The sequence below is a fragment of the Carassius carassius genome, chromosome 14 (assembly GCF_963082965.1).
Source record: "Carassius carassius chromosome 14, fCarCar2.1, whole genome shotgun sequence".
Lineage (NCBI taxonomy): Eukaryota > Metazoa > Chordata > Actinopteri > Cypriniformes > Cyprinidae > Carassius > Carassius carassius.
In genome coordinates this window covers 14,591,606-14,606,367 of record NC_081768.1, presented here as the reverse complement: position 1 = coordinate 14,606,367, position 14,762 = coordinate 14,591,606, and the positions used below count along the sequence as shown (strand labels likewise).

Below are 14,762 nucleotides of genomic sequence, written 5' to 3'. Positions count from 1 at the left end.
TTACTGAAACTGTGGGAGGGTACATGAACTTTGACTGCCTTGAAAGCTAGAAAGGTGGTTTGAACTTGATTTGTGCAGGGATAGAAAGCCATGGAGGGGGCGCAGCAGTGATGTGACATGGGACTAGTGGGGAAGGTTGAATATCAGCCGGGCTGCAGAGGTTTGATTGCACTCACTGGGAGGTTGGCCAGGAGTCATTGCAGTAGCTGAGACGACAGCAGATTGGAGCCTATACCACAGTCTGGCAAACGTTTTGCAGGAGGAATCTGCACGATATGACTGTTGTTAGTATGGAGGATGCAGTAGACAGCTCATTGTCCATTGTGAGATCATGGTTCTTGGCTTTCTGTGTGGGTGAGATGCACGAGTTGTCTATTGAAACGACAAGGTCTTGGCAAGGGTGTTTCTTGGCTTGAAGGAACAACAGCTTGATTTTTGATAATTTCAGCTTCAAATGATGGGCATTCATCCAGGCAGAGATGATTGCCAAGCATGCAGTGATTTGTGGTTGTCAGAGGGAAGGAAAAGAGAGGATCAATAGAGCATTGTTTAAATAAAATTGCCAGTTTAACAGAAGCCATGAGCTGATCACATGGTAATTGATTTGGTGTTCAGGGAAAATACTGATCTTTGTTCAGTGGGGTTGTTGATGAGGTGAAGTAAATCATTTCATGATATTTGATCATGGGCCCAGTTAACTGAAGCTGAGAAAGATTTGTTGGTTCACAGTGGCTGGGTTTACATCCAGTGCATTATAAGCAAATTTACCAATTAAATTCTGTAAAAGTGCATCAAAAAGCTCATGTGACTGCAAAATTTGCTCAGAGAAGAGAAGAAAATACAAGATTTTATTTTCATTTAGAAATATTCCTGGCTGAATTTAGTTCTAATTAGTTAACCGCAATGTGTAAACAATATGTTACCATGATTTTCTGAAAATTGTTTATTGATATTCTGTGTAACGTTATATAAATTTTTTCAACTTTGTTGGCATGACAATGCATTGCCATAAACAATGCCAGTCTAAACACTTTTAAGCACAAATAATACTCAAAACCAAAGTATTTTCATAAAATAACAAGCTTCGCATTTCTTTTAAATCATCCAATTTTTTATTAAAGAGAACAAGGCCAAACATTTTTGTCAGTCAACATTATGCCACAAATGCTATCGAATGAGCTTAACTTGACATCTTCAGGGAGATTTAGCAAAAGCATCTTTTACATAACACACTGCTATTGTGCAACACGAATCACCAGTATCACCAGCTGCATATTTCCTGTCTGTACATTAGTTCAAAACACTCACTAAATCTCTTGACTAAACCTGTGTAATAAGCTGTTTTTTGTTATTTATTTATTTTTGCAGCGACAAAATTACTGCCATTACTGCTTCTGCTTCTTTTCTACTTTTTTGCAATAAGATTCTATTCTATCCTAAGATTCTATTCAATTCTATTCTATTCTATTCTATTCTATTCTATTCTATTCTATTCTATTCTATTCTATTCTATTCTTTTCTATTCTATTCTATTCTATTCTATTCTATTCTATTCTATTCTATATTTTTCCTCTTGCTTCACACTCTCACTGTTTTCCTTATGTAGTATCTTACTGTTTTGGTGACTGCCAGTCAAGCAAAGTGAATCAACCCTCATTCCTCTCCCAGCCTTGTCTTCCACAGACTCATCAGGGAGAGTCTGCTGGCCTGGCCTGTCACCTCCTAATAGCCTTCAGCTGGAGAGAAGTAGGATGAAGAGAGAGAGCACCGGTTAGAAAGGGAGAGGGGGAGAGCGAGGAGGGGCGAGTGAAAGGAGAGCTGTAATCCAGACAGCGAATCACATGAGCAGAGATCTGTTTACAAACTGAGCAGGAGAGAAGTCATCGGCACCATTGCGTGGAGGCAGGGCTGCTGGAAAAGGCAACAGGAATCTCATCACTTTGTCTGGAAAATGCATTTTATCCTTTGTGTCTTTGCAGCGCAGAAGCCAGACCAGATGGTGTGAGGAAGACACAGCTTTGAATGGGCTGCATTCACAAGCTCTCGCTCTGACGGCTGTGTGCCACTGCTCTTCCTCTTCCTTTGTTACTGGGGAAAACGCTTGATTGTAACGTGAGGGTGATAATCTTGAGCGGGAAGACTAGTGGAAAGTGGCTGACGGCAAGAAGGGGTGAGCCTTGCGACAATGTTTTGAAGATAGACTATGAAATCTGTGACTCTTTGTAATGTACATTGTCTCTCTCACTGTTTATCGTGACTATACAGAGAGGTAAAAAAACAAATGAAAAAAGCCAGTGACAACAACTTGACGTCAAGCGGAGGTAAATGATGATCCACGGTCGATGTCAAAAACACATCGCAAATCTTTCATATTCTGTGCTGCCGCTTGGTTTGGATCATGATGCTGGAAAAAAAGAGCGCATTGTGTTCTTTTAACTTGCCTGTGGTTGAACAAAACATTGTAGATACCAAGAAGTAGGTGTTGATATTTGTTCCCGTGTTGACACAGGTTTCAACAATGACTGACTTGGCTTTGTAAATGTTTCAACACAAAGAAAACAAAATCACTCTGCCTTCCTCCATACGCCAGTGAGGAGCTGGTGGGTGATTGTAATGTGTTAACCAGAGGCGCTGAAGATTCATAGCCAGGTTTTTGTGGTGGGAGTTTTGGGAGAGTAAAACTTGTATTATTCATCTGGTTTTGAGTGAGGGGATCAGCCCACTCCTTTGGCCAGGTTTCAACACTGTCTCTTTGGACACAAGTTACTGGATCATTTGGTATAGTGGAGCAATCTAGCACCAATCCAGTGGCGTAACAGTGAGTATGAATCATAACCCCCTCCTCCTCTTCCCTTCATTTCTAATGGCTACATAATCTGGACAGCTCCATAACCATGTGTTATTCACAGAGCCCCTGACCCTCCCACTGGCTTTCTATCAATGTTTAACTAAAATCCTCCTTATATTACTTCCACCCCCTCCTTCAACTGAAAACCCAAGCCTTTTAACCTTTCTCCCGATGGCACACTCTCTTCCAAGACCTGAACTTGTGCACAGCCTAGAGAGACACACACGTGTCTGTATCTATTGTGTGAGACAAAATATCGTGTGGTTGTTTTGCAGCGTTCGACCATGAGGTCACTTATTATTGTTTCCCCCCCAAATGGTGCTTCCTTCCTGGGTTGGTGAGGCCTTCACATTTCTTGCCTCCCCCTCACCCCCCTTACAGAAAGACCAGATGGTGGCTTTATGGCAGAAAGGGTGCACCACTAATGTTTGTCTTTCTGCACAGACCATTGGCCAGGCTTCACTCTCGTTGCCAAACGCTCTCTTGCTCTTTCTTTTGAAAATCTAAATCTGTATACAGTATGAAAATGAATTATTATTGACCATCATGCTACAGAAAACATTTATAGTTTGTCAGAGAACCGAGCAATAATCTTTCTACCAAATTATAGCGGCAACTTACTTGTCTTGGATTGAAAGATGACCGTTTTACTCCCAGATACTAAAAGCCTTGTACCATCATGGTTTTGTGTTGCTATTTAATTGTATTGCATAAGGTTAAACCATTGTTGTCTAAATAATGTTCACAGCTCTGGAAATTGTCCAATTTGTGATGAAATAGCTTGAACCCGAAAGTAAACATGGTACACTTAACAGCAACTTTTGGAGGACTTCCACAAGTCTTGATCAAGTAAATAAACAGCTAGCTAGATAGCTAGTTAAATAAAAACACAACATAGCAGGTTTTTTTCCATCACAACCAAGACAAAGATATAGTATGGTTACATAAAATTTCCTGGAAAACACTGCATGAAAATTCAGTTAGAATTCAGTTAATATGCACATTAACAGCCGTTATTTTGCTGTGATTTAAAGATTACATTGCAATATATATTAAACTGTAAATAATAAACTTTAAAACATAAGCTATTGCATTTATCTGTTGAACACATCATCCAACACAAGTTACATCTCTTGTTTTTCAGTTTTAAAAGATGTATTACAGTGAAAAGTTCATGCTGCTCAGCGAGGTTCAACAATGAGAGCAGTGTTACATGGAGTTGAGAAACACGAGGACAGTCCACAGGCTCACAGTATGCAATATGCATGCAGGGGACACTGAGAAGTGTGCACATGAGAATCACAGTGATGTGTGTTGTCTTTCAAGGGTCTGACAAAAAGAAATATGCAACCCACTCAAATAACAGATTCATGATGTATGAGTAATAAATAACATATATGTTTTTATTCAATTTGAATTGTGCATCCATTTTACTGATTAAAAAAAAGGTGAGCAAAAAAAGAAATCCTAAGCAGTCTTGAGCTCTCATGACTCTCACCATAAACACTAACAAATACTATTGACAAAAATCATGGTTTTGTTTGTTCTCTTGCAGCATGCCTATGTGACTCAGATTAACAGATTACAGAAAAGTTCTGCAAAATGACCACAGACATCAGCGGTCGTCTTCCTCTCAATGTCTATGTCATCTTTCTTGGGATAGGCCTCTTCGTCTTCATGTTGGGCATGATCTTCTGTTGCTACCTATTCAGGTATCTCAAACTATAAAGCAGTTACAATGAAAGTGCTACGGATATTTACACAAAATGAAGATAAATAGCTGTATTAAGCATCACATTGCAACTGTATGAATGTAGCATTTTATTTCATAGACAATGGTCATTTATAGTCCTTTCCATAGGCATTATAAAGAAAGTAAGGAAAAATATCATAAAAGTCCATTTCAAATTATGAAAAAGGAACATTTAAAACAAAGTGGGAAAAACATAATAAGCTGAATGCATTAATACAATGCAAGTACAGTACATCAAAATGCTGTAGTGAAAAAGGTGGAAAACAGATTTTTAAATGTATGTAATGCTCAATTTTTATATTTCACAGATTAAGGCGACAGGGCACACAAGAACAATATGGATATAATGAGGTAATTTATTATATTATACACACACACACACACACACATATATATATATATATATATATATATATATATATATACATACAGTACAGACCAAAAGTTTGGACACAACCTCTCATTCAAAGAGTTTTCTTTATTTTCATGACTATGAAAATTGTAGATTCACACTGAAGGCATCAAAACTATGAATTAACACATGTGGATTTATATATGGAATTATATACATAACACAAAAGTGTGAAACAACTGAAAATATGTCATATTGTAGGTTCTTCAAAGTAGCCACCTTTTGCTTTGATTACTGCTTTGCACACTCTTGGCATTCTCTTGATGAGCTTCAAGAGGTATTCACCTGAAATGGTCTTCCAACAGTCTTGAAGGAGTTCCCAGAGAGATGCTTAGCACTTGTTGGCCCTTTTGCCTTCTGTCTGCGGTCCAGCTCACCCCTAAACCATCTCGATTGGGTTCAGGTCCGGTGACTGTGGAGGCCAGGTCATCTGGCGCAGCACCCCATCACTCTCCTTCTTGGTCAAATAGCCCTTGATGCCTTCAGTGTGACTCTACAATTTTCATAGTCATGAAAATAAAGAAAACTCTTTGAATGAGACGGTGTGTCCAAACTTTTGGTCTGTACTGTATATATATATATATATATATATATATATATATATATACATAGATACATACATAAACATGCATATACTAATTATGTATAATATTATTAATATAATATTTTCTTCTGACAGGTCATTCTAAAAGGTCCAGGGAAAAAACTGAGTCTTCTTGGAGTAAGAAACTGCTAAAACTATACTATGTATATAGTTCACTCAAACATAAAAATCTGACATTTCTATAATTTACTCACCCTCATGTCACTTCAAACCTGTATGACTTACTTTCTTCTGTAGAACACAAAACAATTTAGGCTGAATATCCATGCTGATCCCCCCCCCCCCCCCCCCTTATTTAATAAACGTAAAACAGGACCATCCATTAACTCTCGCATTCCTTATATAAAAAGAACAGCTCGAACATTCTGCTGCATAATTTATTTATTTTTTGTTCCAGCAAGGTTTGGGATGACAGAGCGAGTAAGAGATTAGATTTTTAGCTAACTATCTACATTATTGTATCAACAATGCTTGGAGCTATCACAATTGTTTAAATTAATAATTAAATTAATACATCAATTTATAGAATTTTTTTCTTTCACTCTGCAGCAGACCTGTGCAGTTTGCTTGGAAGAGTTTCGGAGCCGGGATGAACTAGGGGTTTGCCCTTGTTCTCATGCGTTTCACAAAAAGTAAGATCTTTTACCATCTTGTCACATTTCTCATTATGTTTCTGTATTCTGTATACTTTAATGAAAATAAAAGATTAGGATGCTGTAAACACTGATTGATGCTTTACATATAAAACATTTAAAACAACAAATTCCTTTAAAAACATTCAAGCATGTCGATTCCTGACACGCAGAGTATTGTTAGAGGCACTAAAACAAGAACCACAAATTAAGCTGTCAAGGCACTGCAACTTAAATATGAGTATTTTCCTTGAATAACACCTGTCCGATTTTTCGGTATTCCAAAACATCCTGCAGTTTCAGCCTGTCATCTTGTGACGTGACCATAAAGCACTTGAGTCTATAGATAGCTGATGCATAACAAACCCGTCTCTCCTCTTTTCACTTTGTCTCCTGCTTAGGTGTCTGGTGAAGTGGCTGGAAATTCGCAGTGTTTGCCCCATGTGCAACAAGCCTATCTGCAGGCTCCAGGCAGATCCTCTGCAGGGGGCCGAGGGGCCCCAGAACCCCCTGGAGGTGTGACAGAAGAGGGACGTCACTGCTCAGAGATAGGCAGGCTCTCACACACCTAAGAACAGCGTTAAAAAACACCACAATACTGGGCCGGGTGGGTGGGCAGACTAGTCCGAAAATACATAACAATCGCCCCTGTCCACCAATCACCAGATTTCTCCTGCATACGTAGATGGGGGGAGGGAGGGAAAGCGGGATTTTCCCAGTGCAACTGAACTGATGTGCCGTATTCTTGGCCATAATGTAGCTTGCAGCAAGATAAATTGATGCCTTGTGGACTCCAAACAGACAAATATTCAGACCAGGACAGATGCACAAAACATGAGGTCTGTGGAATATGTGTGAAGTTACAGAAGTCCTCCTCTAACAGAGACTCTGGTCACTATTTCTAACATTAAGAGTCGTGTTTAGGAAGGCCAAGTTACAGAATCCAAAGTGAGGAGCAGCCCAGTGACCTAAAGTCCTGACCTTAGGCATCAGTAAGCTCATCGGATTTTACTCTTGCCAATATTTTGACATTTGACACTCATAAATGTGTTTGCTTAGAGTCAGGGAAGTTTTCTGAGTGCTAAAGGGAGCTCATGGTCTTGATGAGAACCCATGCTGTAATTCAGAAGCCTCCGAGTCAGACTGGATGAAATTTGGCCTAATTTGAATTAAGGTGGATGTTTTGTACTCTACATTGCTATCAATAAAATGTAAAGTTTCTGTGATGGAACCAGTTTTTGTATTCATTCACTATGTATAATAATTTACATTTCCATAAATAGATTACTTATTTACTTTAGAACACAAAGTATCAGCAATATTGGCAATTTATTGTTAGCAAAAAATTGCAAATCACTCATTTGAAGACATGATCAAAATGTTTTAATTAGGTCTATGTATACATGTATATAACGCATAGGTATTTTGTATATATTCACACACACACACACACACACACACTATTGTTCAAAAGTGTTTTTTTTAAAGAAATCAATACTTATTAAATAGAACAAAAGTGTCTGTTAATGCAATTATGTTATAAAAGATTTCTGTCGTAAATCAATACTGTTCTTTTTTAAATGTCCTATTTATCAAATAATACTTTCCAAAAAAAAATATTAACCAGCATGACATTGATTACAAAAACGCAAATAAGGTTATGCAATTATGGAAATAAACATATTACAGTTATTTCTGAAGGATCATGTGACAATGAAGACTGGAGTAACGGCTGCTGAAAATTCAGCTTTGTCATCACAAGATGAAATTACTTTTTAAAAAAGTATTTATAAAACTTTTATCATGAATTTATTAATATTTCACAGTATTACTGTTTTTACTCCATTTTTTTAAAATCAAATAAGTAATGTTTTGGTGAGCCTATAAGAGACTTATATATATATAAAAAAAACATTTAAAAAATATCTGTTCATATCTGACAATTGGTCATATTCAAAGGGAACAGTACTACACTGAAGATACCTTTCTAACCCTAGAAATGATCTGTTGGTGTAACCTATGTCGTCACGTTGATTCAGAATTTTACTGAGTGCATTTCCCTTTAAATCCCATCCTTCCTAGAACATTGTCCATGACTCAATGCAAAGCAACTAATAGGAACTCATGACTTGTGTGATAACTTAATTATCTTGTTTGAATTGCTCTTAATTTCATATCTGTTGTGCTTATTCTTAGTCCAAAAGTCAACAGAACACAGTGTTGAAAGGCTTGTTATTCTAAAAGCTTCACTGATGAGCTTCCATAATCTTTCTGACCCATTGTGAACTTGCTAGAAGCAGCTGAGGAACACAGGGAGATTTTCTCTGAGTGATGGATTTATGCTATGATTTACTGTAGCTAGATCAGTTAGCTAAATGCATGTTGCCAGTGACACAGCTGTGAAACACTTTCTGGTGCTCAAACTGAACACTGAACACTGGGAGTCCCTCTGAATGGCTGTGTAAATAGAACATTTTCCTCTGCATAAATTCTTAAGAGGGGATTTTTATCTCATCAAGGAGGAAAGTAAGGCATATACTTCACTGTGTGGTTAAATAAGATCTTGTTTGTGTAGTAAAATGAATTAAAGCAAATGAAAACAAATGACGTTTAGTAACAGATGATGTACTTGCGTGTTGTCTTGGGCGTATTACTCTTTTTGTTTTCATTTGCTTACGACGTTTTACAATTAAAAGCAGCGAAAATGCATTTACAAGCGCTGAAAAAAGTAATCTGAGCACCACCTTGAGTCAGAATCATGTCTGACAATATATTCAGTCAGCGAAACGTAATCAAATTTCTAAAGCATTTATCAAAAATAAATAAATAATGACCTGTAGAAATACATGGCATAAATAAAAAATCCGACAGAAAAATCAAGTATTTGTTTGTGTTTATTTTTATTTATTTTCTTTTTTTTTACACGAAACCAATCTCCCGAAGAAAAAGAAATGAGAACCTACAAAATTTCTACAAAAATAACTTTGTTACAATTGTTTTAAAAAATAAAGTCCACAATAATTTTAACCACAAAACGATTAGCCGATCTACAAAACCACAAAACAATCACAAACATAACATTGAAACAGTAACTGTATCCTACGCTAAAAAGAATGTTGCCACAAAACTGACCAATCTGTATTTCTTATGTCATCCAGCCCCGTTCGCTGTTTGAAGAAGATCCTAATGTTTTAGTGACTTTGGTAGTTGGCGGTGTTTTTATATGGACGATAGATGGCGATATTTATCATAAAGTAATATAGCCTAAACAGACTGCAGCATAACACGAATAAGAAGGACTATCGTTTATCAATATCCACACTTTAGGTAAAACCTAATCGCTAATCGCGTATTTCCACAGATTATGTATTAGGTCTATATAAAGTGTATTTTTTAGATGTGTCTTATATGGGTTGAATTTAAGATGAGTGTCTTGAGCCAAGTGAGATGCTGTAATCTCAAACCTCTCTCAGCTTGCATTAGTGCATCCCAATTTTTAACAGCGAAATTTACTGGCTTGCATAAGTATTAAATCGGATGAAAATTTAAAAGAAGGAAGTAACTAATTCTGTAAGAATATGCATTGTGTTTTATCTGACAGCAGGACCATGGGGGGCATGATGCTGGGAGCCAACACCAGTTCACAGGGATTGCCAAATATTTTAATTCATACACCATTACAGGAAGAAGGAATGTGAGTATTTATTAATTAGTGCATTGCAGATTAATGATACAGCTGTATGTTTAATATCCTCCATATAGTCTAACTCTTCTCTGGAAATTGCTGTATTTTAAAACCATCAGTTTCCTTACACAGATCTGTAAACTACTGTATATGTAGTGGAGCTTTGAAAACAAAGTCCAGTTATTTTGTATATCACTGCTAGTGCACATAGCATACTTCAAATATATTTAGGTTCCAGTGTGTTCTGGCCACTTACGCTGGCATTGCTGTCATTTTTCTGTACTTCAAACTGAAACCTAAGAAAAAGAAGGCAATTGCTGCAAAGTGATCGTGAAAATTATTTGTGAGTAGTCAAATACAATTACACACACATACATACACACATATAATTACAAATGATATATACATGCACATTACACATACTCGTTTGTGTAACCAAGCAGCTTGCTTGTATGATTTATTATGATAATAATTATACATAATTAATTAAATGTGTCCATTTTGTTTAATGGCAAAAGTTATGTCATTTTTTTTTCGTTTGTTTCTCTCCAGGTTCTTTGTTGTTGTTATTATTATGAAGCGCATATCTAAATAAAAAAAAAGCAATATCTGAAAGTTAAACAAAGTAAAAGCAACAACAACTCTATAACACTGATATGATTAAACAGTGCTGCTAAAGCTATAGTTTTTTCTTTTTGCCTTTTTTGCATTTTTGCATTTATTTGCATTGCATCAAATGAATATACAATACTTATAGAAAAAAGAAAACAATGTGCACATGTAATGTAAATTATTTCATATAACATTTATATTATTATAGATTCTTTTGTCTAACTGACTAGCTACAATAAGACGTTGCTTCATTGACCAGTAAAGATTAAACATAGCTAGAAGGGAAAAAAGGTTCAAATAGGCATGAAATTACAAGCACCTTGCTTGACCTAATTACAGTGACTAGCCTCATCTCACCAGATGCCCTGTTTTGATGGTGTTGGTGGGGTGGGGGTTAAATTCTCATTTTCTGTGGGGGTGAGTGTTTACACAATATGCCTCACTTTTCTGAATGACCTCATTGGTCAATATGATTTTTCTATAAATTTGATCAAAAAATATCTTTATATGTCTGTGTTTGAAATCTGCAAACCTCAAACTGTTCTCCAGATAGAAGTGAAACTTAGCTTAGCATTGTCTTCTCAGTGGTTGTTTGTTTGATAGGTTATTAAATGAACACGACACTTTATACTCGTAGCTCAGAGGTCATATGAATGAATTTGATGAATTTGGGAAGAGCATACTGATCAAATGAATAATATTAGTTTTCAACCTCAGTATTGATGCAGACTCATTCTCTGTTTTAGGCCTGTGGTTTGGCTGTTAAGTAGGAGTTTAATCATCACAATAGATTGTAACTTTTCCTCGTGTTTGGAGGATTACACATTCAATTTTTTAGAACATTTTATCCTCTGGAATCAATGGTAACTGCTCTGCTTTAAGTGAAAATCAGATTTACTAAATCCTGGCTTAAGCTGTTAAACTGATAATAGACTTTCTCACTTTCCCCTCTTCAAAATTGAGTAAATCTTTAATCTGCTCAACACTGTCTCAAAGTTACAGGACTAGCTTGTAACATATGGCCTTTTTGCATAGGACAGCCTCTGTCTCCAGACAAGCCCATCATGTGAATGAGTGAAAAACAAGGCTGTTCTACATGTCTGGACCAAGCCCTTTAAACAAGACAAGCAGCAGCTGGCCAGCCATGCCAATCTGCAATCAATGAAATCAAACCAGTGGATTGGGTTTATATGCCCAATTGAACAGCAAAATTACTCGTCCAATGCAAAATGACCTGACAGCATGAGTTTATATGGCTTGAACCATAGTCAGCTGTGACATGAATTATGTACAAGATATTTTGTACACAAAAGTGTCACAAAAGTGATGTACTGATATATGTATTTAGAACACATATTTAGCATAGAATGCTACTTTATGCTTGTAGGAAAATACTGAAAGAGAAACACTGTATTTTTTTATACAATAATTTTTCTTAATGTATTTAATTCATATAATATAAATGTTATAATTAATATTATATTGTGCATTTCATTTTTATTTATACTGGATAAAGCTTTTTTGTTGTTTTTAAATTAATCTAAAAACATTAAATATGTCTTTAATATTAAGAAAAATCTTCCCACTGAACCACTGAATGTAGCAATGATGATGAGTTTATTGCTCAACAGGCTTTTGGGTGAAACGGTGACTCTTCCCTGTTTTAATTGATTCACGTTGGACAGATTGAGATAGACAGTTTGTCAAAGACTTCTGTCTGTCTCAGTCCCATTGAGACTGTTAAATCAATTATTTATTGTCCTAGAAATGTTTTTCATATGGTGTTGTCATTAGTTTACTTCAGTAGTTTCAAATCCAAAATACTAAACTAAACATAAAAAATTTCATTTATGAGTCATTTATATATAATATAGGTTTTATTATATTAACTTATATATTCATATATTCATATAAACATTACATTTTTTATTCATATTAATGATTATATTAAAATACTTATTTTCACAAGCCCCTTCATAAGACATGAAAATAAATGCACATTTTGAGAGCTAAAATCTAATGGCAAAATCAAATTGATTCCATACAGGCAATTACTTGCAAACAATGCTCTTGTCTAAGAGATGCAAAGACGTTATGTTAGCTTAAAGATGCATGCACTTTTAATTAGGTAATGTCCTTGTCATACACCCCTGGTTGATGCAGTGGACCTGGACAGATGGTAAGTTATCTATATTTGTAACGCATGGTTTCAGTGATAGACCAGCCAAAGTTAATTGGAATGTCATTAAAGTTTGAGTTAATGGGGGTTGGGCTTGGGAGCTAGTTTGAGTGCTCTAGTCCTGCTGTTGGATTTGTGTGTTCAATTAATAATAATGGATGTTTGGATGAAGCAATAAGGGTGGGGCTCCACCTGCTGCCACCTGTTAATACTCTATATAAGCATCAGTCATCCTTATGGCAAAGCAGAAGCACTACTATCTGGATTTACTTCACTACACGGACAACAAGAGGAACATTGCGTCTGAGGAAATTATCCACCTCAGAGGATCTGTTTACAAGACCACCGCTGGCCTTTGAGGACCTTTGGCCCAGGAGTCATGAAGCCCCGCAGCCCGAGCTGTGCAGATTCAGGGTCGGAGTCGGACTCCAGAGACCCAGAGAAGTTTGAGAGTGCCATGCGGCGGAGGATGGCGGCCAACGCTCGAGAGAGGAAGAGGATGCAGGGTCTGAACACCGCATTCGACCGCCTCCGCAAAGTGGTTCCTCAGTGGGGTCAGGACAAGAAACTCTCCAAATATGAGACGCTGCAGATGGCCCTGAGCTACATTATGGCCCTCAACCGAATCCTGACTGATGCCAGCAGACAGGCAGCTCCTCAGAAAGACTGGCTGAATCTACAGTTTGACGACCTACAGCCAGAGACCTATTCTTGCTTTATGTGCTATAACTCCCCTGTGGAAAATGACTGTATGCACTCCTCCTTCTCCTATCACTACGAAAGCCTCTAAGCTCTCACTGACTGATAAGCAATGTTGCGTTCAATTGTATCTTTCTTAACATAGATACAGAAGTCAGTAAATGTGTTTGTATTACTGTGTAATATTTGATGTTTTTGGTTCTGGAAATCAAAAGATTAGCTTTATTAGAGTCTGACTCGTTCTAGGAGTAGCATTGCTTTAATTGTTGCAAAAAAGGACATGTTTTATGTGCAATTGTAGAAAATCTTTCACCAGACGTTTCATCACATTTGTAAATTCATCTTTAAGTCGGATGTTTGAATTTTGTTATTGCTTTGTATCAAATCTGTGTGTATAGTGTGTTCAATCAAAGCTGCAAAAGCATTCAAAAAATACACTGATCTTATTTTGACAAAATGACATCCTAAATTGTTGTTCCTTTTTTTATTTATTTATTGTTATTTGATACTTTAAAAAAGGGAAAAGAATATAGCAGGATAACAACAATAATAATAACTACAATGTTTTGTACAATAGGTGAAGTGTTTTGAGCTGTAGTTTATTCTGTGATTAAACCTGTATTTGTTTATAATGCAGTTAATCGGTACAAAAATAATTGAAGTAATTACTTATTGTAAATGATTGTATAAAAAACAATCTGACTGTAAAATATACAAATTAAACGCCTTTGAAGAGTAAATATAGGAAGAAAAGTCTTTAACATTACTGTACTTTTACTCTTCTAGTTTTAGAGTAACACTGTTTTTTACAAATAAACTCTTAATATATATATATGTAGAGAGAAAGAGAGAGAATCTTTGAGTAAAACTTTAATTTATATCCTACACTAATCTACAGAAGGAAAGAAAAAACATCTGTAATCATATGCACACATTTTCCTCAAATTTTGCAGCAGATTTGCTATAAAATCAAAATTTAAAAAAAAGCACAAATCTCTCTGGGTGTGCACATTAGACAGATTAACACATTTCTGATAAACAGAGGTGAAGGCCTCTGTGTCCCAAGATAAGACAGCACCAAACAAGTGACAGTTCAGTGAAGGAAGCCTATAAATAATGTTTATAGGACTGAATGACGTCACGGTTGAATTGCTCTGTTTGCAAGTCCATTTATAAGAGGAAAGAAAATTAGGTTAAATTACTATTTAAATAATCAAATAATTTTATTTTGGTTTGCCTCATATTTTAAGTCAACAAAAAGTCCAGCATTAAGAGTTTAAGATCACCAGGGGAAAGAAGACAACGTAGGCTATATGTTCAGACAGATTGGTTCTTGAC

The 14,762-nt window shown here is 36.2% G+C and overlaps 3 protein-coding genes across 6 annotated transcripts; all 3 read left to right on the top strand.

The window, feature by feature from the left end:
* Positions 1–1,873: 1,873 nt before the first annotated feature.
* si:dkey-51a16.9 (RING finger protein 122) lies at positions 1,874–7,136 on the top strand. 4 transcript variants are annotated; one of them, XM_059566253.1, is made up of 6 exons: positions 1,874–2,170; positions 4,404–4,560; positions 4,910–4,952; positions 5,693–5,734; positions 6,167–6,249; positions 6,651–7,136. In XM_059566253.1, the coding sequence occupies exons 2-6, from the start codon at positions 4,451–4,453 to the stop codon at positions 6,769–6,771; spliced, it is 399 nt and encodes a 132-aa protein (XP_059422236.1). In that variant the 5' UTR covers positions 1,874–2,170; positions 4,404–4,450; the 3' UTR covers positions 6,772–7,136. The 4 variants fall into 4 exon arrangements, with proteins under 4 accessions (XP_059422236.1, XP_059422239.1, XP_059422238.1 ...); XM_059566256.1 differs by lacking the exon at positions 1,874–2,170 and adding an exon at positions 2,339–2,818; XM_059566255.1 differs by lacking the exon at positions 1,874–2,170 and adding an exon at positions 2,340–2,818 and having other exon boundaries at positions 3,993–4,560.
* Positions 7,137–9,673: 2,537 nt separating this feature from the next.
* LOC132157581 (ATP synthase membrane subunit K, mitochondrial-like) lies at positions 9,674–10,262 on the top strand. Its single transcript, XM_059566943.1, has 3 exons — positions 9,674–9,691; positions 9,851–9,943; positions 10,173–10,262. The coding sequence occupies exons 1-3, from the start codon at positions 9,674–9,676 to the stop codon at positions 10,260–10,262; spliced, it is 201 nt and encodes a 66-aa protein (XP_059422926.1).
* Positions 10,263–12,977: 2,715 nt separating this feature from the next.
* atoh7 (atonal bHLH transcription factor 7) lies at positions 12,978–13,896 on the top strand. The gene has a single exon (XM_059565517.1). It carries the CDS (start codon positions 13,105–13,107, stop codon positions 13,513–13,515), a length of 411 nt encoding a protein of 136 aa, XP_059421500.1. The 5' UTR covers positions 12,978–13,104; the 3' UTR covers positions 13,516–13,896.
* The last annotated feature ends 866 nt before the right edge of the window (positions 13,897–14,762 follow it).

What these genes read in the sequence shown, in the direction of transcription:
- si:dkey-51a16.9 (XM_059566253.1), top strand. Translation starts at nt 4,451, where the DNA reads ATGACCACAGACATCAGCGGTCGTCTTCCTCTCAATGTCTATGTCATC. An exon ending in TTCTGTTGCTACCTATTCAG is followed by an intron (nt 4,561 to 4,909) that starts GTATCTCAAACT and finishes TATATTTCACAG; the next exon opens with ATTAAGGCGACAGGGCACAC. An exon ending in TCTCATGCGTTTCACAAAAA is followed by an intron (nt 6,250 to 6,650) that starts GTAAGATCTTTT and finishes TCTCCTGCTTAG; the next exon opens with GTGTCTGGTGAAGTGGCTGG.
- LOC132157581 (XM_059566943.1), top strand. An exon ending in CCATTACAGGAAGAAGGAAT is followed by an intron (nt 9,944 to 10,172) that starts GTGAGTATTTAT and finishes TTTAGGTTCCAG; the next exon opens with TGTGTTCTGGCCACTTACGC.
- atoh7 (XM_059565517.1), top strand. Translation starts at nt 13,105, where the DNA reads ATGAAGCCCCGCAGCCCGAGCTGTGCAGATTCAGGGTCGGAGTCGGAC.